Below are 27,800 nucleotides of genomic sequence, written 5' to 3'. Positions count from 1 at the left end.
AAAAGGCGGCGACGCGGCGCCGCTTTTACATCAGCTGAGAGCTCGGCAGTGGCGGCGGCAGCGGTTCGTGTTGTTGACAGGCTGGCTATGGCTGCGGATCATCACCAGACGGGGCTGTGGGTGTTCGGCTACGGGTCTCTTTGCTGGAACCCGGGCTTCGATTACGAATGCTGCCTCGTCGGACGCGTGCGTGGCTGGTCGCGGAAGTTCTGGCAGGGCAACACCACGCATCGTGGAACTGAAGGAAAGGTAAGCCAGCTTGCTACGCCGTGTAGTAGTTTTCTTTCGTCGCAAAACACTTCGTTATATCTTCGCCAGTGAATAAGCTGTGCCTGGTAATTTAGCACTAGTAAGACGACAAAAGAAGCTTTCCGGGCTCTGCGTTCGGACGCGGCAACCGAATGTCTGTCACTCGGTAACATCACGAAGTTGACGAGACGGCTGCTCTATAGGGTGCCGTTTAATGCGTTATAATGTGCAGCTTTAATTATTTGTAACCTTGTGTGAATGTCGATTATAAAAGTTTAACAGAATGTCAGACGTCGTGTTCCGGATCTGGTATTTGTTAAGGTCACAATTTTAATTTTTCACCGGACGATGATAGATATTTCATTGGTGTTGAAGCGCTGCTATTAATTTTTGAAAAAGTTGTCGAAACGATCTGCGAAAGTCATCCTTTTCTGTAATTATATATAGCGATTATGCAAAACTAGGACCCTTTGGTTCTCGCAGAAACTAATATGTTCAACGACTTGTCGATTCAAGAAATGAAATTTGCGAGGGAAGCATAAATGTCGTTTCAGAGGACGTATCTAATGCTACAATATGGAACGTCACTCCTCACACGTGTCGTGATTTAATGTCGTATGACATACTGTTAGTGTGTACTGTCGCGTTTCCGGTCACATACAAAATAATGGTAATCATTGTACGATCCAGTCTGCAACTTAAAAGTCACTCGAAATCATCAAGTTTAGGCGACAGACGGCGGAAACAAGTTCTATACTAGTAAAATACACGCGCCAAGCGACTGCATTCCAAAGTAACTGTATCCAGCTGGGAGCTTCCTAAGCACAGGTGGATCCATCGCGGTGACCTTGAACTACTTAAACGACATCAGTCGCTCACCTTTCACAGCACGGCCGTGCCAGGCTCGCCAAAAGCGTCTTTCATGCTTCCGTTAGTTTAAACGGCCAGTATTTATGTTGGTGACAGCATTCTGGCTTTGCTATCTTAGTGTTAATTCCAGTCGACTTTCTAATCGTTTCCGTGCATGAGTGTTATATATATATATATATATATGTGTGTGTGTGTGTGTGTGTGTGTCTGCGTGTGTGTCTGAGAGAGAGAGAGAGAGACTGTACGAAGCGTACGAGACTGTTTCAGGAAGCAGCCAAAGAATACATATGCGATTACGGTTATTATAGTGCGGTGCCAATGCACGCATGTTTAATGTTATTTAAACCTCTCTAATTTATACAGGAAATGGAGAGAAGAATAAGAAGGAAAGTACACTGAAGATGGTATCCTTGGGAAGGGTGGAGGGGAGGAGGTGCTGATAGCCCCGTGACAAGAGTTGAATGTTTTCTTGTCTCACTTCAGAGTTCATGCCCTACCGCGCTGCCCTCTTTCCATGCTGTTTGCCGACGTATCAGTATTGCACTCCTTGATAATATATTCTTAAGGCAACGTCCTCACAACGAATCCAGTCTGTATTGTTTCTATAACAACTTTAGTTGATGGAGCCACATTACTCTGGGCATCAGAATATTCTGTGATATGAAGTAATTCATATTTTAATACCATGTAGGAGCGTGACAGACATGAAATGAGCTTTCTAACTGGTCACGGACCTGAATCAGAACTTCAAAAAGTGAATGCCCTCACATTCGCCACTCGTGAAGTTGTGCATTTCAGTCCGACTCTCCGAAAGTTGGCAGTTGAACGTCATCAGAGCCTCTTGCGCGATTGTAGTGCAGAAATGCGTCCACAAAATCATCCGACAGTCGGTAACAGAAGAATTGCTCTCATACCATAAGACAAATATCAGACAGTCACAATAACACTTTTTGTAGTTAAAAAGAGGTTCGAAGCTTGCAGCTAATTCCCACCCCCCTCCACCCTTCGACGACTGTATGATTTAGAGACGGGGAACCATCTCAGTTGGACAAGAACGAGGAATAAAATCAGACTGTAACGTTGTTGCCGGCCGGGGTGGCCGAGCGATTCTAGGCGCTACAGTCTGGAACCGAGCGACCGCTGCGGTCGCAGGTTCGAATCCTGCCTCGGGCATGGATGTGTGTGATGTCTTTAGGTTAGTTAGGTTTAAGTAGTTCTAAGTTCTAGGGGACTGATGACCTCAGAAGTTAAGTCCCATAGTGCTCAGAGCCATTTGAACCATTTTTTTGTAACGTTGTTGAAGGACGCATCTCATCAGTATCCTGAAGTGTTTATGCAAACTAATATCAATGTGATCAGTCAGAGATTGCAACTCTGTTGCTGCTGAATGAGAGTGCAGTGTCTCAACAGTTTTCAATTGTTTCCTTCCTTCCTCCCTGTGAAGAGACTGTATTAAGTCCTGAATTTACGCAAGTGAACAGAGAATTAGATATCTGCTAAATGCCATTGAACTTCAAGTTGTCACTTTGCATCGCGATGGGGAATTTCGGCATGGAAAACGTTGCCGCAGCCTTCCTCTCCGTGTTAGACAAAATGGAATGGAATCTGGGACACTTGTGATCCTCCGAACGGTGGGCAAAAGGGGAACACTACTGAGTCCCCAGGGGTGACTGCGTAGGTCACTGAAAAGTGTTTAGTTGGAGTAGTATCTCATATGGTTACTTATACTTAAGATGAAAACAATAGTAAACATTTCGTTTGGCCCATATATTTTCCTGTAGTGCGGTATACAATTTTAATTGACGCTTGTACAAAGTGAGAGCTGTTTTTTCTCTTTTTTGTGCAAGTAAATTCCAGGTCACTGATTATTCTTTTGCGATAATAAAAGTGAAACATTCATGGAAGATAATTTCTGTATTTATATGAGACTTAAACAATATTGGATAAGTATGCAATAAAGGAAAATTTAGGCCAGCCAAACGGTCACTTTAACTTCTAGCAAAATAATAGTGTTGAAACGCTGAACTAATTTCACCAACCTTGAAGAAGACTTATTAGATATGGTAAAGATACATTAGTTTCACTTCTGGCATTGTTTGTTAACATGAAAACTGCCGAGTTGCACCGTGGCTCAAAATCCACCTTAAACTGCAGGTCCCCCTATAACTGGCTGGGTATGTCAGTTCAGAGGCCGGAGGAAGGCAACGGCACAGCTATAGCAAGACCGTGTCTAGTAAAGCACTGCAGTGCTCAAACCAATTTTCAGGTTGAAGACAGCTCTGCCTTAAAGATATGAAACTACATTGATCATTGCTGCGAGACGTGCAGGAAGAGAGTGAATCTGGTTCTGGAAGGTGTCGCCTGGGATATGGATCATGCTGACTCCAGTGCAGTGCCCTTTGCGCTAGGTTTCTCGGTCGAGGATCCGTGCTCGTAAACTCATCCTGATGTTCTTCGAACCACGCACGTACAGTGCGAGCTGTGTCACACGTTGCGTTGTCCTGCTGGTAGATGCCATCGTGCCGAGGGAAAACAAACTGCCGGGAGAGATGAACATGTTCCCCAAGGACAGATGTATACTTGTGTTGATCCATTGTGCGTTCCAGGATGGCCAGATCGGTCTGACGGAGGAGATAGAGAAGATCCAAAGAAGAGCGGCGCGTTTCGTCACAGGGTTATTTGGTAACAGTGATAGCGTTACGGAGATGTTTAATAAACTCAAGTGGCAGACTCTGCAAGAGAGGCGCTCTGCATCGCGGTGTAGCTTGCTCGCCAGGTTTCGAGAGGGTGCGTTTCTGGATGAGGTATCGAATATATTGCTTCCCCCTATTTATACCTCCCGAGGAGATCACGAATGTAAAATTAGAGAGATTAGAGCGCGCACGGAGGCTTTCAGACAGTTGTTCTTCCCGCGAACCATACGCGACTGGAACAGGAAAGGGAGGTAATGACAGTGGCACGTAAAGTGCCCTCCGCCACACACCGTTGGGTGGCTTGCGGAGTATCAATGTAGATGTAGTAGATGTAGATTACCCAGGTAATGCCACGAAAACATTCCACAGACCATAACGGTCCCTCCTCCGGCCTGGACGCTTCTGACGACCGTTGTAGGGTGTTTACTTTCAGACGTTTCGAAGCATAAAGCGTGAGTCATCTGGAAATGCCCCTTGTCGCCACTCAGTGCAGTACTAGCGTGCAAATTAGAGCCGGTGAACAACAGTCAGCATGGGTGCCCATACGCAGCCAACGTTCAGTGAATGGTCGTTGAGGTGACACAGTTGGTTGCCCCTTGGTTCATCCGGGCTATCAGTAGCTCAACAGCTGCACGTCTGCTCGTCCATATCCATCTCTGCAACCGTAGATCACCCCCCGTCATTTGGTGCACTACACTTGGCTCGTCGCCGGTTTGGAACAGCCCCATTTTGCCATGCACGGTATACTTTAATTACGGCGGCACGCGAGCAGTTTACAAACTTAGCCGTTTCAAAAATTCTCTCACCCGTGTTTCGAAAGCCAGGGATCATGCCCTTTTGGACGTCGTTTCCGCATTGCAGAAACTTCTTCTTCGTTTCCGCGTCCCCCAGTCACGCTTTATGTCCTCTCCACCTGTCGTCTGTGTGTGGATGTTGCAGGTTGACGTTCCAACAACCCTACCACAACAAAGGTCAAAATTTAATAATGATTGTGGTGTTGCTCACGCTGCTAAATACTGCATTTTCGGGCAACAACAATGTTATTATGTGGCAGGTGTCATTAGAGCACAGTTAATAAAGTCATTTCATGTAATAATGAATAAACTAGGCACTCATCTTTTCGTGTTTCCCACGCTGGTCTCGTTGTAAAATCATGGCTCAATCGTCGAAAGTCTAGGTGGTGATGATTCCAAGCTCGGATGCAAAGAGGCCTAGGTTTTATTCTGCTATATTCAAAAGTTTTGTAGATGCGCTTCACAAACCATTCTTGAAGATTAAACTTGAAAACATCTTCCGCACAGTCACTGTTAAAGTTCACATTTTATAAGCTGACTACAATATGCGTCTTTCCAACATGACGTCCAAGACTTGACTTACGCGCCCAAAAATCAGAGTTACAAGTACGTCAAAGATCGTAGTGACAAAAGAAAGAATACACATAAGAATAATATCATTGCAATATAAACATATCGATGCATCGAAGTACCTCTACATTAATCAAATCAACTCTGAATGTTGTCTCAGAAATATGTTAAGTAGTTAACAGAAACACAGTAGAATATTGCTGGTAGGTTCAGATGAGCTGCCGTAATGGTTACGTAATTCAAGTACCATTACAATGTCGAACATAGGCGGTGGCAATATTAATCTGACTGGACCATTTAACAAAACTAGAATGCACGTGAGTGATGTGGTGATGGGTGATCTTCAACGTGTCGCACGAAGTCACGGGGTGACTATACACAACTTGTGAGCTGTTTCACGTGAGTCACGTATAGGGTGCCCCAACAAGAACGCACAATTTAAATAGCACGCCGTTTTTGTTCTAATCGATTGGAAGCGCTTCCTATTGGTCAGTTGCTATCTAGACACATCGCGGTCAGCGAAGAGAAATCGCTTTACCGTCGAACAACGAGCTGTCATCCCAAAAACTTATTACAAATACGGGGAGAGTTCTTCAGTGGCACTTGGTGAATTTCGTTTAGTTTTCGGCCACACGAAACGTACACTATTCGCCGACAGTTCGACGAGTGACTGTTAAGTTTGAGTAAAATGGTTCCTTGCTGATGTTTAGACTCCATAGCGACGTCGTACCAGCCGGTCTAATGAAAATATAGTTTCAGTTAATGAGTGTAACCAAAAGTCCCCGAAACTTGGTACACCGTCGATCACAAAAACTGAGCATATCGAGTAACATGCAGGAATTCTGACAGTAGATCATCATCTAAACCGTCCATAGGTTCGACTAATGCCACAACTACTGTCAACAGGCTTTTTTCAACGGCGTAAATTCGACAAATGTGTACTGGAAAACTAAAATTTGGATGACAATTTTGCAAGGAATCTCTAGCGTTGTGACGTATTTTCAAGTACACAACTACATCAACAATCATAACTGACAGATGTGGGGCTATGAAAATCATCGCATAAAACTTGAACAGCAGATACATGCACATTCAGCCACTACTGCAGACATTGAGCAGACGGACTGATTGGCCCTTACTTTTTCGAAAAACCGCAGATAACGCAGTGTTGGCAAATGATGCACGTTATCACAATATAATGAGTAAGTTCCTTTGGCCCCAACTGGAAGTGATGGGTTCAAATGGCTCTAAGCACTATGGGACTTAACATCTGAGGTCGTCAGTCCCCTAGACTTAGAAGTATTTAAACCTAACTAACCTAAGGACATCACACACATCCATGCCCGAGGCAGGATTCGAACCTGCGACCGTAGCAGCAGCGCGGTTCCAGACTGAAGCGCCTAGAACCGCTCGGTCACAGCGGCCGGCGGAAGTGATGGGCCTGGAAGACAAATGGTCCCGGTTAGATGGCGCCACCTGTCTTACCGCGTACGAATCACGGACATCGTTGCGGGAGAAAATTCCGTGTGTTGTCATCTCAGACCACTAAGAACTTGCAGCATGACTATTTCCTAAGGCATTACTTGAAATCACGTGTTAACACGAAAAAACCGAGAACGAGTCCTGGGATAAAGGAGCAAACGTAGCGCGTCATTGTGAAAATAGCTCTAGAAATGGGAGGAAATGTCATTAAAAGTTTGGGAAAGGAGTTAGGGTTTGTCATTGGACATTGTTTTTCACACGTAACCACATTGTGTGCTGATGAGTACAAAATATAAGGGGTATCCCACTGTGAGAGAAGACAGTCAATGCCTTCATAAAAAATGTTTTTGTGGTTGCCTACATAACCGTGATTGTATCCAGGCGTGCACCTCCTCGTCCGAAACGAATCGACGGCTACAAATCTCTTTCTTTAGGGCTCCAGAACACGGAAATGGTACGACGAGAGATCGGGACTCTGGAGGATGTTTAAGAGCTTCCCAGCGATAGTTCTGCAGCGTAGTCAAACCAACATTGGCAACAAGTGGCCTGCCCTTACACATTCCCCATACACTCCCGATATCTCCTCATTTCCATATTTTTTGGAGCCCTGAAGAAAGACATTCGTGGCCGTCAGTTTGCTTCGGACAGGCCTGGGTGCAATCATGGTCCCATGGGCAACAGCTAACATTTTTCCATGAAGGAATTCACCGTTTTGTCTCAGTGAGGTAGATATGTTAACAGTTGTGGCGATTACTTTTTAAACTGTAAACAGTTATCTTTCTGTCTATCTGTCTCGTTTTCATTTGACTGCCCCTGATAAAAATATTTCCACTTTTCAACTAACTAATGCGCTTTATTCAAAAATGAAACTGTGCATTCGTACTGGGACAGTCTTCATCATTAATCATACAGGACGGATGAGTACGTTATCACATCATATAAACCGCTTCAGATTTACTGTCGTCATTATAGCAACACGCATCGATCACAGAGAAAAAAATCATTCTGTGTTCTGGTACTCTGTTGTCTATTTTCGTAGATTCCATGTAATGACCAAACTGGAGAAAAAAATTTCCCTCACGATCACAACAGACAGCCACTGAATCAAAGTGCATATTACGCACCATATACGGCCACGTCGTACGGTTGTTCCCTTGGTTGTTAGAGATGGAATCTGGTGGATTTGGGCTTTGTCTAGCTTAGAGCTGGTGGGCTGGTCCCTCCATAACCGAAAAGTGGGCTGTGGTCGGGCTGAAGAGCTAGCGACTTTCCTCTTATGGCACGAGTTTTCCACCTCCTGTCAGAAATGAACTTTTGAAGATTCTTGGCAGGAAGCATCATTCTCCACACAAGTGCAGTTAGCGAGGAAAGTAAACGGCCAGTGATATTGTCTGCAGTCTTGTTCTGAGACAACGGTTGTAAGATTGGTGGCTAGCGTTCTTGAAATCGGTCTGTCGGTCGGCAGCCATCCACGGTGTAGATGTCGTGTGTTGTATTAGGAATATACTCATCCACGAGATAACAAAGTATTTTTCAAGAACGGCATCATGGAGCCGCCAAAACTGCAATAATGTGTAGTTATTCACAGACAACCAGTGTCTGTCAAGCGAACGCAAAAATAGTTATCTGTGAATAAATATACATCATAACAGCTGTTGGTGACTTCATGACACCTTTCTTTAATATATGTTGAAGCCCTGTCTACAGAAAAAGTATTTTTACATTAGGAAAAAATTGAAAGTTTGTTTCCTGTAACCGTAAATGGAACGCTGAGTAGTTTTACCAGTTTTTAAAGGCAAATTTTCTGTTTAGAATGTGCGAGATCAGTATTTCGATTGTCTGAAGGACAGGTGGAATTTTTTGATTACTGCGAAGATTAGTATAGAGCTTTCCGTTTCCGTACGTATCCAGCCACAACTGTTGGGGTTTTGTACGAAAGTATCATCTGTGGACGTGTTGCTTCAGCCTGTGAACGCATTAATGGTGTGATAATCCTAACTGTATCAGATTAAGCCGATTTATCACCATATGGCACGAAAGATAAAGGTCTGTTGGGAATTAGCTAAATGTTCACCGCCTCAATCTGGTTTCAGAAAGCTGACTCACTTATCTACTCTCTTGTGTAACGACAGAAAAAAGAGATAATCGCATCTCAAGAAATTGTCTGTTAAGAGTCTCAGCCATCTGGCGTGATCATGACAGCCTTGTTCACCATTCTCATTATTGATTTATCTGATTAGATTGGAGTGGTACGGTGACTAGCGGAGTATGTATGTAGATGTAAATGTAGAAACCGGAGAAGTGACAGATAAAAACGGCCGTGATGAGGTGAAACACGTTTGACCAGTAGCATCACAAAATCCACTTCAGTAGTTCGACTGGTCGAGATTCAGGTTACTAACGACGTAAACGAAATATTTCGATACATGGTTTTATTTCTTACCGTCACTCTTGGCATTGGCAATGCTCACAGATGGGAGCAAAACCTCTTTGCACCAATCAGTCAACTTTGCAAGTAGTGTGACACACATAGCTTTTACCATGGTACTCTGTGCTGGCTATCTCCTTTTGTTCCAGATGAACAGATAGTTTACAGACTGTATCAGAAACGTACCAATACGATTCAAGACAGGCGACTTTGTGAACTTCAACAAAGAGTCTTATCGAAGTGGGTAATCAAATTAAACTGATCAGCCAGACCCTTATGAGTACTGATTTACTATCGATGTAAACCCGTCCAGGCGATAGCAGCATCACTTGGCGAAGAATGACTACTTGTCTGAGAAACGCACGGTGCATGTAGTATCCGTGAGCGTGCTGTCCGTGTGTAGATAGGGGAAGGCGTGCGATCTATCTGTGTTTTACCGAGGACAGATTGTGATGGTTCGGAGGCTCAGCACAAGCATTTTGGAAACTGCGCGACTTGGGTATTCGAGGAGTGCTGTGGTGAATGTCTTCAACATGTGGCGAAACCAAGGTGAAACCTCGTCCAGACGTTGTGGGGCTGAGCGGCGACCCCTCATTACAGATGTCTGACGTCGTAGGCTGGGCAGATTGGTGAAACAGGACAGGCGGCGAACTGTGGCAGAACTAACCTCAGACGTTAGTGCTGGGCAGAGTAAAAATGTGTCTGAACTCACAGTGCACCGAACACTTCTAACGGTGGGCCTCCGCAGCCGACGACCCATGCATGTGCCAACGTTAATATCACGACATCGTCAACTAGGACTGAAATGGACACGTGACCATCGGCACTGGACGTTGGAGCAGTGACAGAGCGGTGCATGATCTATTGAATCCCGATACCTTCTTCATCATGCCGATGAGAGGGCGCGAGTCAGTCGTCTTCCAGGTGAACAGTTCCTTGGCACCTGTACTGCGGTACGGAGATAGGCTGGCGGCGGCTCCATCATGCACTGGCGAACATTCACGTGGGCGTCGATTGGTCCAGTGGAGCTCGTGCAAGGCACTATGATGGCCAGGGGGTGTCGTACACTGGCTTCAGACAATGTGCACCCCTTCATGACGATCGTGTTTCCCGACAACACTGGCCCTTTCCAACAAGATAATGCGCAATGTCATAAGACAAGGGATGTGATGGAAGTGATTCGAGGAACACAGTGACCAGTTACAATTGATATGCTGTCCCCCCAATGCACCAGATCTGAGCCCGATCGAACACATCTGGGACTTGATTGAACGCGGCGTCGGAGTCATCGCATCGCCCCCCCCCCACCCTCTCCTCCCCGGAATTTACGGGAGTTAAGTGACTTGTGTGTCCCTCATTTCTTCCATGCCACGACGCATGGCCGTGCCAAAGGTGCACATATTGGCTACTAGGTAGATAGTCGTAATGTTCTAGCTGATCGCTCTCTGTAGGGTGGTACGTACAATGCAACAGCAAATTTTTCTGATAATAATAAGTTTCTCATAATGCCTCAGGTAAAAGTTTATTTTAATAGAAAAACTACAGAAGCGCTTAATTTTTCATAAGATCGATATCGACCGTACAGCAAACGTCGAGTTATATGTCGTCCGTGACTTGATTACTGTGATAAACTTAACTACCTGTAAATAATCATTAATTAATCTATCCTCTCAGATAAAATACAAGCCGTGGATGTAATTGCGGCTTTCGGGTCGTTCTGTAGGGACTGGCAGAGAAGGAGACACGTAGGTAGATATCCAGTTGAAAAGACTGAAGTATTGTATGGTAAGTTTGCTGAAAGGATGCAGATGATGTCTAACGAAGAGACTGATGACCCAATTTATATGTCTGGGATAACTATATGAATTCAGCTGGTACGAAGTTCATTTAGAAATGAAATGTCTCATTCAGAAGTTACCTCATAATCTGCTTGAAAATGAAAGCCCAAAACCATTGTATACTACCTGCTCGAACCTATTGTATCAATATATGAAACATAACTTACTCAAAATGTGATAGTTGATAGAAAGAAGGTTGTTAGAAAAAACTAAAAGATATTGATCGATGAAAAAAGATTAAGAGAAGTTACAGGAGTTGGACTGTTTTGAAACTGAAATAGACATCGGCTGGGCGTACATCTAGATGAATTCTTCGTGACAAAAAACGACAAAGGTATTGACGTGAACGGAAGGTGGGCAGAGGACATTTAGGAGACAGGTACGCCATATTTGCATTTGTAACGCTGAGTTCTCTCATATCCTGACAGTTCAGGAAGAGGTCTTGATCCAGTAGATCGTGAAAAACTCTTATAACGATGCTATTCGTACACATTGTACAGACAGCACTTGCTGGAGACGTATCTGTGAGACCGTGAGAAATGTCCGAGCGGGTAAACGACGATTTGAATCCAGCTCATCACGAATGCGAGTCCGTAGCATCACCTCGCTCGGTCCTTAAGTGAAATTTAGGAAGTAGGAGAGTGGAAGTGATTGAAACTTCTATCTGGGTCGTGAAGCTGGTTACACAATTGTCGTTTAAGTACACTACTGGCCAATAAAATTGCTACAACACGAAGATGACGTTCTACAGACGCGAAATATAACCGACAGGAAGAAGATGCTGTGATACGCAAATGATTAGCTTCTCAGAGCATTCGCACAAAGTTGGCGCCGGTGGCGACACCTACAACGTGCTGACATGAGGAAAGTTTCCAACCGATTTCTCATACACAAACAGCAGTTGACCGGCGTTGCCTGGTGAAACGTCGTTGTGATGCCTCGTGTAAGGAGGAGAAATGCGTACCATCACGTTTCCGACTTTGATAAAGGTCGGATTGTAGCCTATCGCGATTTCGGTTTATCGTATCGCGACATTGCTGCTCGCGTTGGTCGAGATCCAATGACTGTTAGCAGAATATGGAATCGGTGGGTTCAGGAGGGTAATACGGAACGCCGTGCTGGATCCCAACGGCCTCGTATCTCTAGCAGTCGAGTTGACAGGCATCTTATCGGCATGGCTGTAAGGGATCGTGCAGCCACGTCTCGATCCCTGGGTCAACAGATGGGGACGTTTGCAAGACAACAACCATCTGCACGAACAGTTGGACGACCTTTGCAGCAGCATGGACTATCAGCTCGGAGACCATAGCTGCGGTTACCCTTGACGCTGCATCACAGACAGGAGCGCCTGCGATGGTGTACTCAACGACGAACCTGGGTCCACGAATGGCAAAACGTCATTTTTTCGGATGAATCCAGGTTCTGTTTGCAGCATCATGATGGTCGCATCCGTGTTTGGCGACATCGCGGTGAACGCACATTGGAAGCGTGTATTCGCCATCGCCATACTGGCATATCACCCGGCGTGATGGTATGGGGTGCCTTTGGGTTACACGTCTCAGTCACCTCTTGTTCGTATTGGCGGCACTTTGAACAGTGGACGTTACATTTCAGATGTGTTACGACCCGTTGCTCTACCCTTCATTCGATCCCTGCGAAACCCTACATCTCAGCAGGATAATGCACGACCGCATGTTGCAGGTCCTGTGCGGGCCTTTCTGGATACAGAAAATGTTGGACTGTTGCCCTGGCCAGCACATTCTCCAGATCTCTCACCAACTGAAAACGTCTGGTCAATGATGGCCAAGCAACTGGCCGGTCTCAATACGCCAGTCACTACTCTTGATGAACTGTGGTATCGTGTTGAAGCTGCATGGGGAGCTATACCTGCACACACCATCTAAGCTCTGTTTGACTCAATGCCCAGGCGTATCAAGGCCGTTATTACGGCCAGAGGTGGTTGTTCAGGGGTACTGATTTCTCAGGATCTATGCACCTAAATTGCTTGAAAATGTAATCACATGTCAGTTCTAGTATAATATATTTGTCCAATGAATACCCGTTTATCATCTGCATTTCGTCTTGGTGTAGCAATTTTAATGGCCAGTAGTGTACTTCGCGTCCGATCTGTCGTACAGTTGTTATCTGCAAGATGGTTTCCCAATACTTATACAAAGTCAACCAGGATGTAGTCTCATCATAAGAGTTTGCTGAAGCGCATGTGGGAAAGTTGCACATCTAAAAACTTGGTTCCACGGAAAGGGATAATAAGTAATGAGCAGTTGGCGTAGTGCAAGCAGTGAGGTGGTGGCATATTTTTATCTGTTCAGAGGGACCGGCGCGCGGCCGTGAGCCCGTATTCTTAGCGCGGCACAAGGCCTTCACGTGCACCAGACACACGACGCCAAAGTCGACGGCCGGCCTTGCTGGCGCCCACGTCACGCGTCCGCTTGTCTCCGCCTCGTGCCGGCTCTCCACCTGGACCTTTAAATCTCCACCTGCTGTCCCGCTCCCACACGGGAGGACTTGCCACGCACGCCCTCCATCTGCACACTCCTCCACACAAACCCACTCATCACGTCCTTTTATAGCGTCATTGGCACTGTGTCTCCGCCAGATTCGGAGAGCAAGCAAGGACACGTGAGAGAGGTCCTCGTGTAGTGTACATCTGCGTATTTACAATCGTAATGTCAGCAGCAGTGAGGAATCTTCGCAGGTACTGCATAGAAGAGCATATTAATGGACGCTCTGGAAGAAATTGAAATTTGTAGCGCCTTCAAAGAGCAACCGAAATATATACTCAGTGAACTAACGGACCTCAGACATAAGAGATTTTTGATCGCTGTATTATTTACTCTAGGCAACCGCCTTGCCGCAGTGGATACACTGGCTGCCGTCAGATCACCGCAGTTAAGCGCTGTTGGGCGTGGCCGGTACTTGGATTGGTGACCATCCGGGCCGCCATGCGCTGTTGCCATTTCTCGGGGTGCACTCAGCCTGCTGATGCCAACTCGACGGAATAGTAGCGGCTCCGGTCAAAGAAAACCATCCTAACGACTGGGAGAGCGGTGTGCTGACCACACGCCCGTCCTATAAGCATCCTCAGCTGAGGATGACACGGCAATCGGTTGGTCCCGATGGGCCACTTGTGGCCTGAAGACGGAGTGATTATTTACTCTAGTATGCTATCAGTACACTCTTTTAGCTATCTAAACGCCCACTGTGATTTACATCGTCCACTCAAGATTACGCTACAGAAAAGGAAGTGTCATGATCGATAACTTGCTGCTGACTAGTTACTCTTTGATGTACATACGTCTTACATTGTTATCTCCACCGCACGTTGACCGGCTTCAAGTTGCTTGTAAGTAACAAAAATCTACGTATCATGTTATTCGTGTCATTGATATCAGCCGTTTCCTCTATGACCGTCAAGTGTGGCACAGCCCTACAAGGCTGATGTCATTTTTAACTTGTTTCTAGGTCGTAATATGACATGGATTCTTGTAAATATGTGAATACTAACAGACTGTAAATTTATTCTCCTATTATGTATTTCCTGTTACTTTGTATTATATCTTTGTAAATGCTTGACAACGGCATGTAATACAAAATTGCACTAGCACAATAAAAATAGTTACAACCAAAAGCGGAAATGACGTCAGTTAAGGAATTTATAGGCTCTGTCGACCAGCATTACCAAAAGTTAACTCACAAAAAAGACGGCAATGAAAAGTGTTGCACCATGAAGTACCAGTCCGATTTATTAAACATTGTGGAGATATATCTCTTATAGAGGGCGTTAAATGACTAAAGTTTCATTTCATTTGGAATTCATACCCATCGTTCACGGCAATACGGCTTTTGACCCTCACAGGCAAAAATACACTGTTGGCCATTAAAATTGCTGTACCAAGAAGAAATGCAGATGATAAACGGGTATTTATTGGACAAATATATTATATTAGAACTGACATGTGATTACATTTTCACGGAATTTGGGTGCATAGATCCTGAGAAATCAGTACCCAGAACAACCACCTCTGGCCGTAAAAACGGCCTTGATACGCCTGGGCATTGAGTCAAACAGAGCTTGGATGGCGTGTACAGGTATAGCTGCCCATGCAGCTTCAACACGATACCACAGTTCGTCAAGAGTAGTGACTGGCGTATTGTGACGAGCCAGTTGCTCGGCCACCATCGACCAGACGTTTTCAATTGGTGAGAGATCTGGAAAATGTGCTGGCCAGGGCAGCAGTCGAACATTTTCGGTTTTCGGTATCCAGAAAGGCCCGTACAGGACCTGCAACATGCGGTCGTGCATTATCCTTTCCTTATCTTTTCTCTTGCTTATTCGCGCCGGCCAGAGTGGCCGTGCGGTTCTAGGCGCTACAGTCTGGAGTCGAGCGACCGATACGGTCGCATGTTCGAATCCTGCCTCGGGCATGGATGTGTGTGATGTCCTTAGGTTAGGTTTAATTAGTTCTAGGCGATTGATGACCTCAGAAGTTAAGTCGCATAGGGCTCAGAGCCATTTGTACCATTTTGAACTTATTCGCGCTGAAGTCGATCGTGAAGTTCTGTAGGAAATTACCACCTCATCGTATGAGAAGGCGATCTGTGCGTCATCTGTGTAAACTTCCGCTGGGAAGATTATCTGTTAATACATTTCGTTTCATTTACATGATGAAATAATAATTTTACATTCTCTAGAATTTTTTCAACTCGGAGATAATCTTTGCGGCTAGATTTCGATGGAGTTCATGTTCGCGGAATTCTAAGATAATATTCTTCAAACAACAAAGATTATCTTTCGAGCTTTTAGAAAACAAAAAAATTCCAGTAATTAGCCATTCTCTCTCCTAACTAATAAGGAGAAAGTATCTCAATACTGTTGCGATATGTGTGTAGAAAAGCATTTTTTCAGGCTCCTCTATATTATGATATATAAAAGAAAAAGGATTTTGGCCATTGCAGGAATCAACGTCCAGGCATAGTGTAGATGATAGAGAGACCATTCCAGAGGAATCATCAGTTCAGCTGGCCTGGGGCAAATTAGTAGGCATAGCCTTTTTTAAGGAGCCTTTTGAGCATTGAGCTGGATATAGGGAAACAAGGGAGGATCTAATACAGAACTGTTGGACCGAGATGTGAACTTAGATTCTACCAAATGCGAGTTAAGTTGTTCAACCAGTTCACTGCCACTCTCATTGTAGGCGCAGATGAGATCGTTTAATAAAAAGACAAGTTCTGACTCCGTACTCCGTAAGAACATTGCGTAATATGGTTTCAGTGTTTATATAAAGTCTTGTAGTGAAGCAGCATAGTGGTAGTCATATTTAAGTAATAACTGATACATGCGTAGTTAAGAATTGGTATTAGTCTAACTGAAGTCCTTCTTTACTATGCCTAAGATTTTCGTGTTTATAGTTATCTGGTATACCAGCAGCAATGTACTTACAAGTTACTATTATCAAAGATAACTTCTTCCTTCAAATTTGGTATGTAGAAACACTAATTGTAGTTTCTCTTTTGTCAACAGCCCGGCCGCGTTGCGACGATGGTTCAGGAGAAAGAGGTGAGTCATGACATTGTTTTGTTTTGATAACGTTGAACATTAAACATCTCTGCGACATTAAGCAGTACAAGCGGAACGCTGTTTGCTTATCACTTTTGAGATATCTAGAAAAGTGGTTCAGCATGTAAATGTTCCCTTCTACGTCAAATACGTAACTTTGTTGGGCTGTCAGTGTTCTGACGCAACTTTGTATGAACTACATGCGTAAATGAAAACTCTCTGTATTCAGTCTTTCCGAACTTCCTCCTCATCAGTGCGAAACCATAAAAAAGATAATAAATCACAGTGGAGGTATTCTCCTGGCGGCAATGGTATCTTAAAGAATGTTCTGGAATGTAAGTGTGGCATTTATAAAAGCTAGGAAGTGTCCGCTTTCTTATCGTGTTAGTTTTCACCGACAGTTACAACTGCGGGAGTATGTGAAACCGTGCTCTCGAATGAGGGCTTCAGGTCCGACTTTCTGTCTATCTGTGTCTTTCATTGAGCTTGTGTGTGCATTTCTTACATAAAACTGAGTAAGGGGAATTATTAAGGAAAAAGTTGTCAGTGCCATAGATTTTTGCTTTCAACATTGTGTGACCCGAGACTTCGTTAAAGTTTTTTAGCCTTCCATTCTATTTGGTACAATGATTGCAGTACTTCTTTGGTTGTTAGCGCTGTCTAGTAGGCTAGGCGAGACACCTAACCTCAGCTACGTAACAGTGGTACACTGAGTGATGACTTGTTTGTGAAATATAAAGTGTGTTACACACACGCACGCCACTTGAGTGTCACTGAGAGTCACCTGAGAATTCACCTAAACGAATATAGGGAAGCAAACAACAAACATTAGGACCGCTGGATATTAGGTTTGCAGTCCCCATTAGAACTTCTGTACAATCGTATTTGTGCACAACTGCTCGTAACTGAACAGTGGTTCGTATTTATAAGTTCGTGAGTTTGACCAAGAAGTACTGACTTCCTCCGTGATCAGCAAATACAATTCGTGTTAACTGATTCTTCCGTCACTTCGTAGTAGAACAATTTCATGATTACAAATCAAAAGCACAATACTGTACATTTTTACAGTATAATACCGTAGAACATACACAATACTGTGCTTTTGTTTTGTAATGAATGCTGCAAAAATGGTTCAAATGGCTCTGAGCACTATGGGACTCATCATCTGAGATCATCAGTCCCCTAGAACTTAGAACTACTTAAACCTAACTAACCGAAGAACATCACACACATCCATGCCCGAGGCAGGATTCGAACCTGCGACCGTAGCGGTCGCGCGGCTCCAGACTAGCGCCTAGAACCGCTCGGCCACCCTGGCCGGATTTTTCAGTTTTAGTTTCACCCACAACAAAGTAATCAATAAGAAGACTGTCATCTTCATCCGAGATAACATTGCGCAGCCTTTCAATCAGATGTAATCTGTTCATTTCGTTTCTGACATGTTTATGGCGCCAGCTACTTCAAACACCTTTAATCGTTCGATAAATAATCTTCGAGAGGGAGGACAGTTTTACGTAATATGCAGAACTACTTACAAGATCAAGTTGACTTTTGGCTTACTTCATTTCGAAACATTTCCCAACACAATTAAAACGAAATTTGATTTATATCATTGTCATTCCAGGTCCAGGCTGATAACATTTCACCATGTTCTCATATATTCAACCTTGTCTTCCGTGATAAGCTCACCCCACAAAATATTTGACACCCTGTACTACTCGCTTTGAGCGCTGTAGATGGTGTACGCGTGCTACTAGACGGTGACCGCTGACGTGAAGTGGTGTATACGTTCCAGTCGCTTGGCTCAAATGGTTCAAATGGCTCTGAGCAGTATGGGACTTAACATCTGTGGTCATCAGTCCCCTAGAATTTAGAACTACTTAAGCCTAACTAACCAAAGGACATCACACACATCCATGCCCGAGGCAGGATTCGAATCTGCGACCGTAACAGTCGCGCGGTTCCGGACTGAGCGCCTAGAACCGCGAGACCACCGCGGCCGGCCCAGTCGCTTGTATGGCAGCAGTGCAGTAAGCTGGATCGACGTGCAGAAAGGAACTATAGTGCTCGGACGTCTCCATAACCACAAACTGAATTAAGTTGCCCGCCTTGTTAGTTTATCAACGGGGACTGTGCAACACGTTTAGGAGAAGTGGTTGCTACTCGCAGCCATTAACACTGCGTAAGAGTAGTGCTAGCAACAAGGTCTTAAGTGACAGGGACCGGTACGATTGTCACACCTTGTCAACGGCGATTGATCTGGAGCCCGACAGGAATTAATACTGTCAGTGAATGTAAGTCTAACTCAACCAGTTTCCGAGTGAACAGTGCGAAATGAACTGCATGCACATTGCAAATAGATATGTGGAGACGGATACCTCGCAGAAGGCCATCGCTGACGGTGGCCCGTAAAGCTGCGCGTCTTCGATAGACCAAATAACGTAGAAACTGGACGCAGCAGACTGGAGGCGCGTAGTGTGGTCCGACGGGTCTCGATTTTGCCTCTTTTCGAATGAATTGTGTAATGAGGCGTATAACCTACAGTTTCTCAATGGTGTAGTTCGAGCAGGAGGATGGTACTGTGATGTCCCTTGAGTATTCTTCGTATCACGACTTGAGCCCGTGAACACGAATCAGATTCTCAGTGACCAAGTGTTGCCTTTCTTCTCCATTTTCTAGATCGTCGTCTGGTGTGGACAGCGAGATATCGACAGCCGTGTTCACAGGGCTGCGTAAACACGTCGCTATTTCGACGAACATTCGGTGTTGAATCCTGCCTAGTCGTCGAATATGGGGAGTCTAGGAAACCTGCTTTCTCGGATCGCTAGACAACAATTCAAGCAAATCGTATTAACGAGTTTTATTACGAAAAGTAATTGACGATACTTAACTTTGTGTTAAACAGATGTGTCGCAAGCAAAGAGCGACAAACAAAATAATCAATGTTCTTTAGTATAACGGGCATCGGCCTTGCCGCAGTGGATACACCGGTTCCCGTGAGGTCACAGAAGTTAAACTCTGTCGGGCGTGGTCGGCGCTTGGGTGGGTGACCATCCTGGTTGTCATACGCAGTTGCCATTTTTCGGGGTGCACCAGCCTCATGATACCAACTGAGGAGCTACTCGACCGAATAGTAGCGGCTTCGGTCAAGAATATCATCACAGCAACCGGGAGAGCAGTGTGCTGACCCCTCGCCCCTCCTGTCCGCATCCTCCACTTAGGATGACACGGCGGTCGGATGGTCCCGGTAGGCCACTCGTGGCCTGACAACGGAGTGTGTGTGTGTGTGTGTGTGTGTTTAGTATAACAGGTCGCTGGTCTCGAAGCTTCTCGTAGAACTGGGATGTGGCCAAATGTCCAAATGTGTGTGAAATCTTATGGGACTTGACTGATAAGGTCATCAGTCCCTAAGCTTACACACTACTTAACCTAAATTATACTAAGGACAAACACACACATCCATGCCAGAGCGAGGACTCAAACCTCCTCCTGGATCAGCCGCACAGTCCAGGACTGCAGGGCCCTAGACCGCTCGGCTAATCCCGCGTGGCGGGCCGTGGCCAGTCGGGCGCGGCGGCTATGTTCTCTTCATATAGAGGCCGCTACCGTCACGTTGTCGTCCTGGAGAGGGGTCGGCCAGCGTGCTATTGGCTGACGTCTTCTTCACAGCCGTCTCTGCTCTTTCGTTCCCGACTGGCGTGCCGGCATTCGACTTCACGCCGTAACATTCCGCACCTCGATTGGCCCGCTAAATGTTCCGTTGTTAATTCCGTAGGAAATGCCGAGGACTATTCGGAACAGTGGGTAAAACGTAGCGTACCTGATCATCAACGAGTGTCGATTGACAGGCTTCAGTCGATACGGCATACTCGAAGGAACTCGGAGACTCCGTTCCTCGCCGAATCGATTCTAGGTGCGATGTTGGGCGGTATTAGCCCGCTGCCTCCTAATGTTTGGCCCTAGTGCTTATATTGTCGAGTTAGTGGAACTGCATAACCTACAGTGGTGCGTCTTGTGGCTGCGCAGGGCGAGGTGTGGGGCTGCGCGTTCCTGGTGCGCGGCGAGGCGGCGCTGCCGTACCTGAGGGACCGCGAGTGCGAGCTGGGCGGCTACCGCACGCTCGTCGCCAACTTCGAGCCGCGGCGCGCCGACCGGCCGGCGTTCCCCGTGCTGCTGTACGTCGCGACGCCCGACAACCGACACTGGCTGGGCGACGCGCCGCTGCCCGACATGGCGCGACACATCGCCTCCTCCAGGGGCGCCTCGGGCCACAACGTCGAATACGTGCTGCGGCTGGCACAATTCGTGCGCACGTAGGTCTCCCTCTCCTGCCTCTGTACTTTTTGCTTAGATCCACCGGCCGTGGGTGGAGGTCGAGGGATAATTTTAGTACAAGCGTTTCCATTTTTACGTGTGCATTTCCAAGATTCTCAGGTAACTTTCGCGGAATAGAGTGCCGTAGAATCGCTAAAGTGGCGAGGAAATCTAGAAAATTACAAACTACTTTCCATTTTCTTTCCTACGTGGATAGGCTTCAGTTCAGGGCGATTGTGGAGAACATCGAATCCAGGTAAAGGCGCCCTTTCACGGGCTGACCGTACAACAAATCCGATACGGTTCGGAGTGGCCGAGCGGTTCGAGGCGCTACAGTCTGGAACCGCGCGACCGCTACGGTCGCAGGCTCGAATCCTGCCTCGGGCATGGATGTGTGTGATGTTCTTAGGTCAATTAAGTTTAAGTGATTCTGAGTTCTAGGGGACTGATGACCTCAGAAGTTAAGTCCCATGGTGCTCAGAGCCATTTGAACCATTTGAACCGATACGGTTCGAGAGTCCACAACCAGAACAGGCAAACCGCAGGAAGTTTAGTAAGCTGAGTCAGAGTGGGAAAGAACCCCCGCCCCCAACAAGGAAAAAAAATTAGAGAAAGACAGACTTTCGGAGGGTAGGCCGAAATGACTAAAAGAAACAATATTCCCCTCATTTACTCGCACAGACAGTCATATTATGCGGACCTGAGTTCGTAATCGCAGTTCTAAGTGAAATTTTGATAATAGTGAATGCGGACTTTGATTTTGCATTGTGTAAATTTCTGTTGTTGTTGTTGTTGTTGTGGTCTTCAGTCCTGAGACTGGTTTGATGCAGCTCTCCATGCTACTACTATCCTGTGCAAGCTTCTTCATCTCCCAGTACGTACTGCAGCCTACATCCTTCTGAATCTGCTTAGTGTATTCATCTCTTGGTCTCCCTCTACGATTTTTACCCTCCACTCTGCCCTCCAATACCAAATTGGTGATCTCTTGATGCCTCAGAACATATCCTACCAACCGATCCCTTCTTCTAGTCAAGTTGTGCCACTAACTCCGCTTCTCCCCAATCCTATTCAATACCTTCTCATTAGTTATGTGATCTACCCATCTAATCTTCAGCATTCCTCTGTAGCACCACGTTTCCAAAGCCTCTATTCTCTTCTTGCCCAAACTATTTATCGTCCATGTTGCACTTCCATACATGGCTACACTCCACACAAATACTTTCAGAAACGACTTCCTGACACTTAAATCTATACTCGATGTTAACAAATTTCTCTTCTTCGGAAACACTTTCCTTTCCATTGCCAGTCTACATTTTATATCCTCTCTACTTCGACCATCATCAGTTATTTTGCTCCCCAAATTGCAAAACTCCTTTACCACTTTAAGTGTCTCATTTCCTAATCTAATACCCTCAGCATCACCCGACTTAACTCGACTACATTCCATTATCCTCGTTTTGCTGTTGTTGATATTCATGTTATATCCTCTTTTCACGACACTGTCCATTCCGTTCAACTGCTCTTCGAAGTCCTTTGCTGTCTCTGACAGAATTACAGTGCCATCGGCGAGCCTTAAAGTTTTTATCTCTTCTCCATGGATTTTAATACCTACTCCGAATTTTTCTTTTGTTTCCTTTACTGCTCGCTCAATATACAGATTCAATAACATCGGGGATAGGCTACAACCCTGTCTCACTCCCTTCCCAACCACTGCTTCCCTTTCATGTCTCTCGACTCTTTTAACTGCCATCTGGTTTCTGTACAATTTGTAAATGGCCTTTCGCTCCCTGTATTTTACCCCTGCCACCTTCAGAAATTGAAAGAGAGTATTCCAGTCAACATTGTCAAATGCTAGAAACGTAGGTTTGCCTTTTCTTAATCTAGCTTCTAAGATAAGTCGTAGGGTCAGTATTGCCTCACGTGTTCCCATATTTCTACGGAATCGAAACTGATTTTCCCCGAGGTCGGCTTCTACCAGTTTTCCCATTCGTCAGTAAAGAATTCGCGTTAGTATTTTGCAGCCCTGACTTATTAAACTAACAGTTCGGTAATTTTCACATTTGTCAACACCTGCTTTCTTTGGGATTGGAATTATTGTAAATTTCTATGTTCTCAAAATTATGAGAGTCTGTTGTCATTGAGATACAGGGCGACAATTATTGAACTATATGAAATAAAGTTGTCATAACTTCTGAACGGTTTGCGTTGGGACTTTCAAACTGTACGGTGGGCCGCGGGGCATGATGGGAATTAGTATACGCATTGCTGTTTGGTTTAGCGACGAAGCCCACATTCATTTGGATGTGTTCGTCAATAAGCAAAAGTAGCGCATTTAGTGGACTGAGAATTTCCATTTCGCGATCGAGAAGTCTCTTCACCCTGTGTGCTGTCCAGTGTCCAGTTACGGAATAATCGGTGCGATATTCCTTGATGTCTACTGAACGGTACGTGAAGGCTTTGGAAGATGATTTCATCCCCATTATCCACAGTGACCACAATTTCGACAAGATGTGGTTTATGCTAGAGGGAGCACTTGGGGGACCTCATTCTGGCTCTGGGGCACCCGGAGGCCACCGGCAAGGGCCTGTATTGGCCGCCGTATTCTCCGGATCTGAACACATGCGACTACTTTTTGTGGAGCTATATTAAAGACAAGAAGTACAGAAATAACTGCAATACCATTGCTGAATTGAAATAAGCCGTTCAGGAGGTCATCGGTAGCACTGATGTACGGACACTTCTGTGGATCATGCAGACTTCGCTATTCGTCTGCGTCACATCATCGCCGGTGATGGCAGGGATATCGAACATGTCATAACCTACATCCAGACACCTGTAGTGACGTTTACAGGTTGAATAAAATGTGTGTTCGCTGTAGTTTGTAACTAATTTATGGTTTTTTTCATATAGTTCAATAATTGTCACCCTGTATATTCGAAATGGAAACGAAAATCGAGCATAAACTGTAAAATGAAACATCGGGATAAACGTACGACACACCGAGCGAGGTGGCGCAGTGGCTAGCACACTGGACTCGCATTCGGGAGGACGACGGTTCAATCCCGCGTCCAGCCACCCTCACTTAGGTTTTCTGTGATTTCCCTAAATGGCTCCAGGCAAATACCGGGATGGTTCCTTTGAAAGGCCTACTTCCTTCTTTAATCCGATGAGACCGATGACGTCGCTGTTTTGTCTCCGCCCTCAAACAACCGACCCGAACCGAAACATACGACACTTGTACATTTACACTAGTGGCCATTAAAATTGCTACACCACGAAGATGACGTCCTACAGACGCGAAATTTAACCGACAGGAAGAAGATGTTGTCATATGCAAATTATTAGCTTTTCAGAGCATTCACACAAGATTGGCGCCGGTGGAGACACCTACAACGTGCTGACATGAGGAAAGTTTCCAACCGATTTCTCATACACAAACAGCAGTTGACCGGCGTTGCCTGGTGAAACGTTGTTGTGATGCCTCGTGTAAGGAGGAGAAATGCGTACAATCGCGTTTCCGACTTTGATAAAGGTCGGACTGTAGCCTAAAGCGATTGCGGTTTATCGTATCGCGACATTACTGCTCTCGTTGGTCGAGATCCAATGACTGTTAGCAGAATATGGAATCGGTGAGTTCAGGAGGGTAATACGGAACGCCGTGCTCGATCCCAACGGCCTCGTATCGCTAGCAGTCGAGATGACAGGCATCTTATCCGCATGACTGTAACGGATCGTGCAACCACGTTTCGATCATTGAGTCAACAAATGGGGACGTTTGCAAGACAACAACCATCTGCACGAACAGTTCGACGACGTTTGCAGCAGCGTGGACTATCAGCTCAGAGACCATTGCTGCGGTTACCCATGACGCTACGTCACTGACAGGAGCGCCTGCGATGGTGTACTCAACGACGAACCTGGGTCCACGAATGGCAAAACGTCATTTTTTTCGGATGAATCCAGGTTATGTTTACAGCATCATGATGGTCGCATCCGTGTTTGGAGACATCGCGGTGAACGCACATTGGAGGCGTGTATTCGCCATCGCCATACTGATGTATCACCCGGCGTGATGGTATGGGGTGCCATTGGTTACACGTCTCGGTCACCTCTTGTTCGCATAGACGGCACTTTGACACAGTGGACGTTACATTTCAGATGTGTTACGACCCGTGGATCTACCCTTCATTCGATCCCTGCGAAACCCTACATTTCAGCAGGATAATGCAGGATGTAGGCTACAGTACGTACTGGGAGATGAAGAAGCTTACACAGGATAGAGTAGCATGGAGAGCTGCATCAAACCAGTCTCTGGACTGAAGACCACAACAACAAACAACAATCCATGACCGCATGTTGCAGGTCCTGTACGGGCCTTTCTGGATACAGAAAATGTTCGACTACTGCCCTGGGCAGCACATTCTCCAGATCTCTCACCAACTGAAAACGTCTGGTCAATGGTGGCCGAGCAACTGGCTCGTCTCAATACGCCAGTCACTACTCTCCACGAACTGTGGTATCGTGTTGAAGCTGCACGGGCAGCTGTGCCTGTACACACCATCCAAGCTCTGTTTGATTCAATGCCCAGGCGTATCAAGGCCGTTATTACGGCCAGAGGTGGTTGTTCTGGGTACTGATTTCTCGGGATCTATGCACCCAAATTGCGTGAAAATGTAATCACATGTCAGTTCTAGTATAATATATTTGTCCAATGAATACCCGTTTATCATCTGCATTTCTTCTTGGCGTAGCAATTTTAGTGGCCAGTAGTGTTTTTTTTTATTATTTATTTTATGGCCTTCATTGGCCCACTCTAGTCAAAAATACAAAGTTGTAAACAAGTTGTTACACAGGGATACTATTTGGTTCAACAATAACTTAATATGATATTTAGGTAATATAATTATTAGAGTCTATTCTTATATGATAGGTGTTTTGCTCTTCTGTCTGCCCAATATTTCTTCATTCTTTCAGATATTTTCTTTCTTTCTTCATCTGAGACCACTCTGCCTGTACTCCTTTTATTGATTTTCGTTTGTAGTCTGGTTTGCGGGTCTTGCAGTATTCTGGTTTTCTCTGTCTTGTTTTTTAGGTCATCTACTGTAATTTGAAGTTCTTTTATATCTTCCTTAATTTCTGTGATCCATTTAATGTCGCTCTTGCTATTCCACAATTTTTGTATTATTTTTTTTACTAATTCCGATTTCTGGAGTTCTCATGAGATGTCCAAAGAATGAGATGCGTTTCTTCCTGATTGTGCTCATGACTGGTTCTATTTCCTTATATACTGTTTCATTTGATGCTATTCTCCAATGTCCATTTATTTTATACTGTTTATGTTTACATGTCCTAATTATTCTTCTTTCTATTTTTAGTATTTTGTCAATTTCTGCTGTATTAGTTGTTTTGAAGATAGTTTCAGCTGCATACGTTATTTCTGGTTGTGTAACTGTGTTATAGTGTTTTAGTTTTGCATCTATAGATAGGCTTTTTTTGTTGTATGTAGTTTTGGTAATGTATTTTGTGTAGTTCAGTTTTTTTATTCTATTCTGCCATGACGGCTTCTCATTTAGATTGTACGTTATTATTTCGCCTAAATATTTAAATTTATCAAAAATTTTGATTTCCTGTTCTCCTATTGTAATTTTGTTTGCAAGTGGTGGATCAGTTAGCATAATATCCGTTTTTTCAAAAGATATTCTAAGGCCCACTTTCTCTGCTATTTCTTGTAGTGATTTCACTTGTTGCCTGGCTTCTTGAACGGTGTTGGCTAGGAGAGCAAGATCATCAGCGAATCCCAAGCAGTTTAAGCTAATATCATCTTTTGCACTTCCAATTCTTATCATCGTTGGATTGTCCTTGTACCATTCTCTCATTATGTATTCCAGTTCACAGTTGAACAGTAATGGTGATAGGCAGTCACCTTGTCTTAAGCCTGTTTTTATGAGGAATGGTTCCGAAATTTCTCCTCTAAACTTCACTTTTGATTTGGTTTTGGTTAGAGTGAATTGTATTATTTTAATTAGTTTTGGATGGAGTCCTAGATTTCTTAAAATTTTTAATACTGAAGGTCTGTGGAGACAGTCATATGCCTTCTTAAAATCTACAAATGTTATTGCCAGAGGTTTGTTCCGTTTCTTGTAGTATGCCATAATGAATTTTAAACTAATTATCTGCTCTGCACAGCTTCTCCATGGTCTGAAACCTCCCTGATATTCCCCTAACTCCTGTTCTAATTGCTCCTCGATTCTTAAAATTGTAATGTAACGGTAAGATGAATTTTCCAGGATAGCGCCGGACTCGGACGAGGACCTGTTCGAGCTGGAGCGGCTGGTGGTGGCGGCGGTGCGGGAGAGCCGGCAGAGCGTGGAGGCGCTGATGGGCGCGCCGCCCAAACCGCTGCACTGCTTCGACGACTGCAGCGACAGCGACGCCGACGGAGACGGCGACGGCGACGGCGACGGCCAAGTTGCTGGCGCGGGGGCGGGCCGCCACTTCACCGCCACCGTCCCCCCCAAGAAGCTGCGCTGCCTCAACATGTAGGCGGCCGCCGCTGCCGCCGCGATTACAAGACTGATTTTCTGTCGCGTCTCGTCGCTTCTCCGTTCGTCCGCTCGTCCGTTCCTCGTCTGCTGTCGTTTACGTCGCGTCGCTTATCTAGTCTGTGCTGCACAAGCGAGATATTTATTTATCGCAAAATTTTATTTGCGGATAATTAAAGCTATTTTTTTATTTTCGGAAATGTTGTTCAGTTTTCCGCCTTCCTAACAAACCTTCTTTCCGGCCCTTTCGAAATCAAAGAATTTTCTCCTGTACCCAGTTTGTACTTTCCCACATTTGGCTGAGTCTAGAAGAAACGAGAAACTTCGTTAACGGGGGGTAGGAAGTTAAACGGGCCGACTTGGAGCAGGAGAGGCACCACAGGACATATTATTTTCTACTGTCTATACTTTTACAAATAAATTGATAAAACTTTGTCAGCAT

The 27,800-nt window shown here is 45.2% G+C and overlaps 1 protein-coding gene across 2 annotated transcripts; it reads left to right on the top strand.

The window, feature by feature from the left end:
* LOC124555801 (putative glutathione-specific gamma-glutamylcyclotransferase 2) lies at positions 1 to 27,800 on the top strand. 2 transcript variants are annotated; one of them, XM_047129861.1, is made up of 4 exons: positions 1 to 249; positions 16,467 to 16,502; positions 20,529 to 20,815; positions 27,104 to 27,510. In XM_047129861.1, exons 1-4 carry the CDS (start codon positions 88 to 90, stop codon positions 27,357 to 27,359), a joined length of 741 nt encoding a protein of 246 aa, XP_046985817.1. In that variant the 5' UTR covers positions 1 to 87; the 3' UTR covers positions 27,360 to 27,510. The 2 variants fall into 2 exon arrangements, with proteins under 2 accessions (XP_046985817.1, XP_046985818.1); XM_047129862.1 differs by lacking the exon at positions 20,529 to 20,815 and having other exon boundaries at positions 27,104 to 27,800.

This window comes from Schistocerca americana, chromosome X, assembly GCF_021461395.2.
Source record: "Schistocerca americana isolate TAMUIC-IGC-003095 chromosome X, iqSchAmer2.1, whole genome shotgun sequence".
Taxonomy (NCBI): domain Eukaryota; kingdom Metazoa; phylum Arthropoda; class Insecta; order Orthoptera; family Acrididae; genus Schistocerca; species Schistocerca americana.
Note: the sequence above shows the minus strand (reverse complement) of the source record. Positions and strands in the feature narration are given on the sequence as shown.

Bases quoted from the DNA above. Each gene is read 5' to 3' on its own strand.
- LOC124555801 (XM_047129861.1), top strand. From the start codon at position 88: ATGGCTGCGGATCATCACCAGACGGGGCTGTGGGTGTTCGGCTACGGG. The intron at 16,503-20,528 runs GTGAGTCATGAC...GTGGCTGCGCAG, and splicing joins CGATGGTTCAGGAGAAAGAG to GGCGAGGTGTGGGGCTGCGC. The intron at 20,816-27,103 runs GTAGGTCTCCCT...TGAATTTTCCAG, and splicing joins CTGGCACAATTCGTGCGCAC to GATAGCGCCGGACTCGGACG.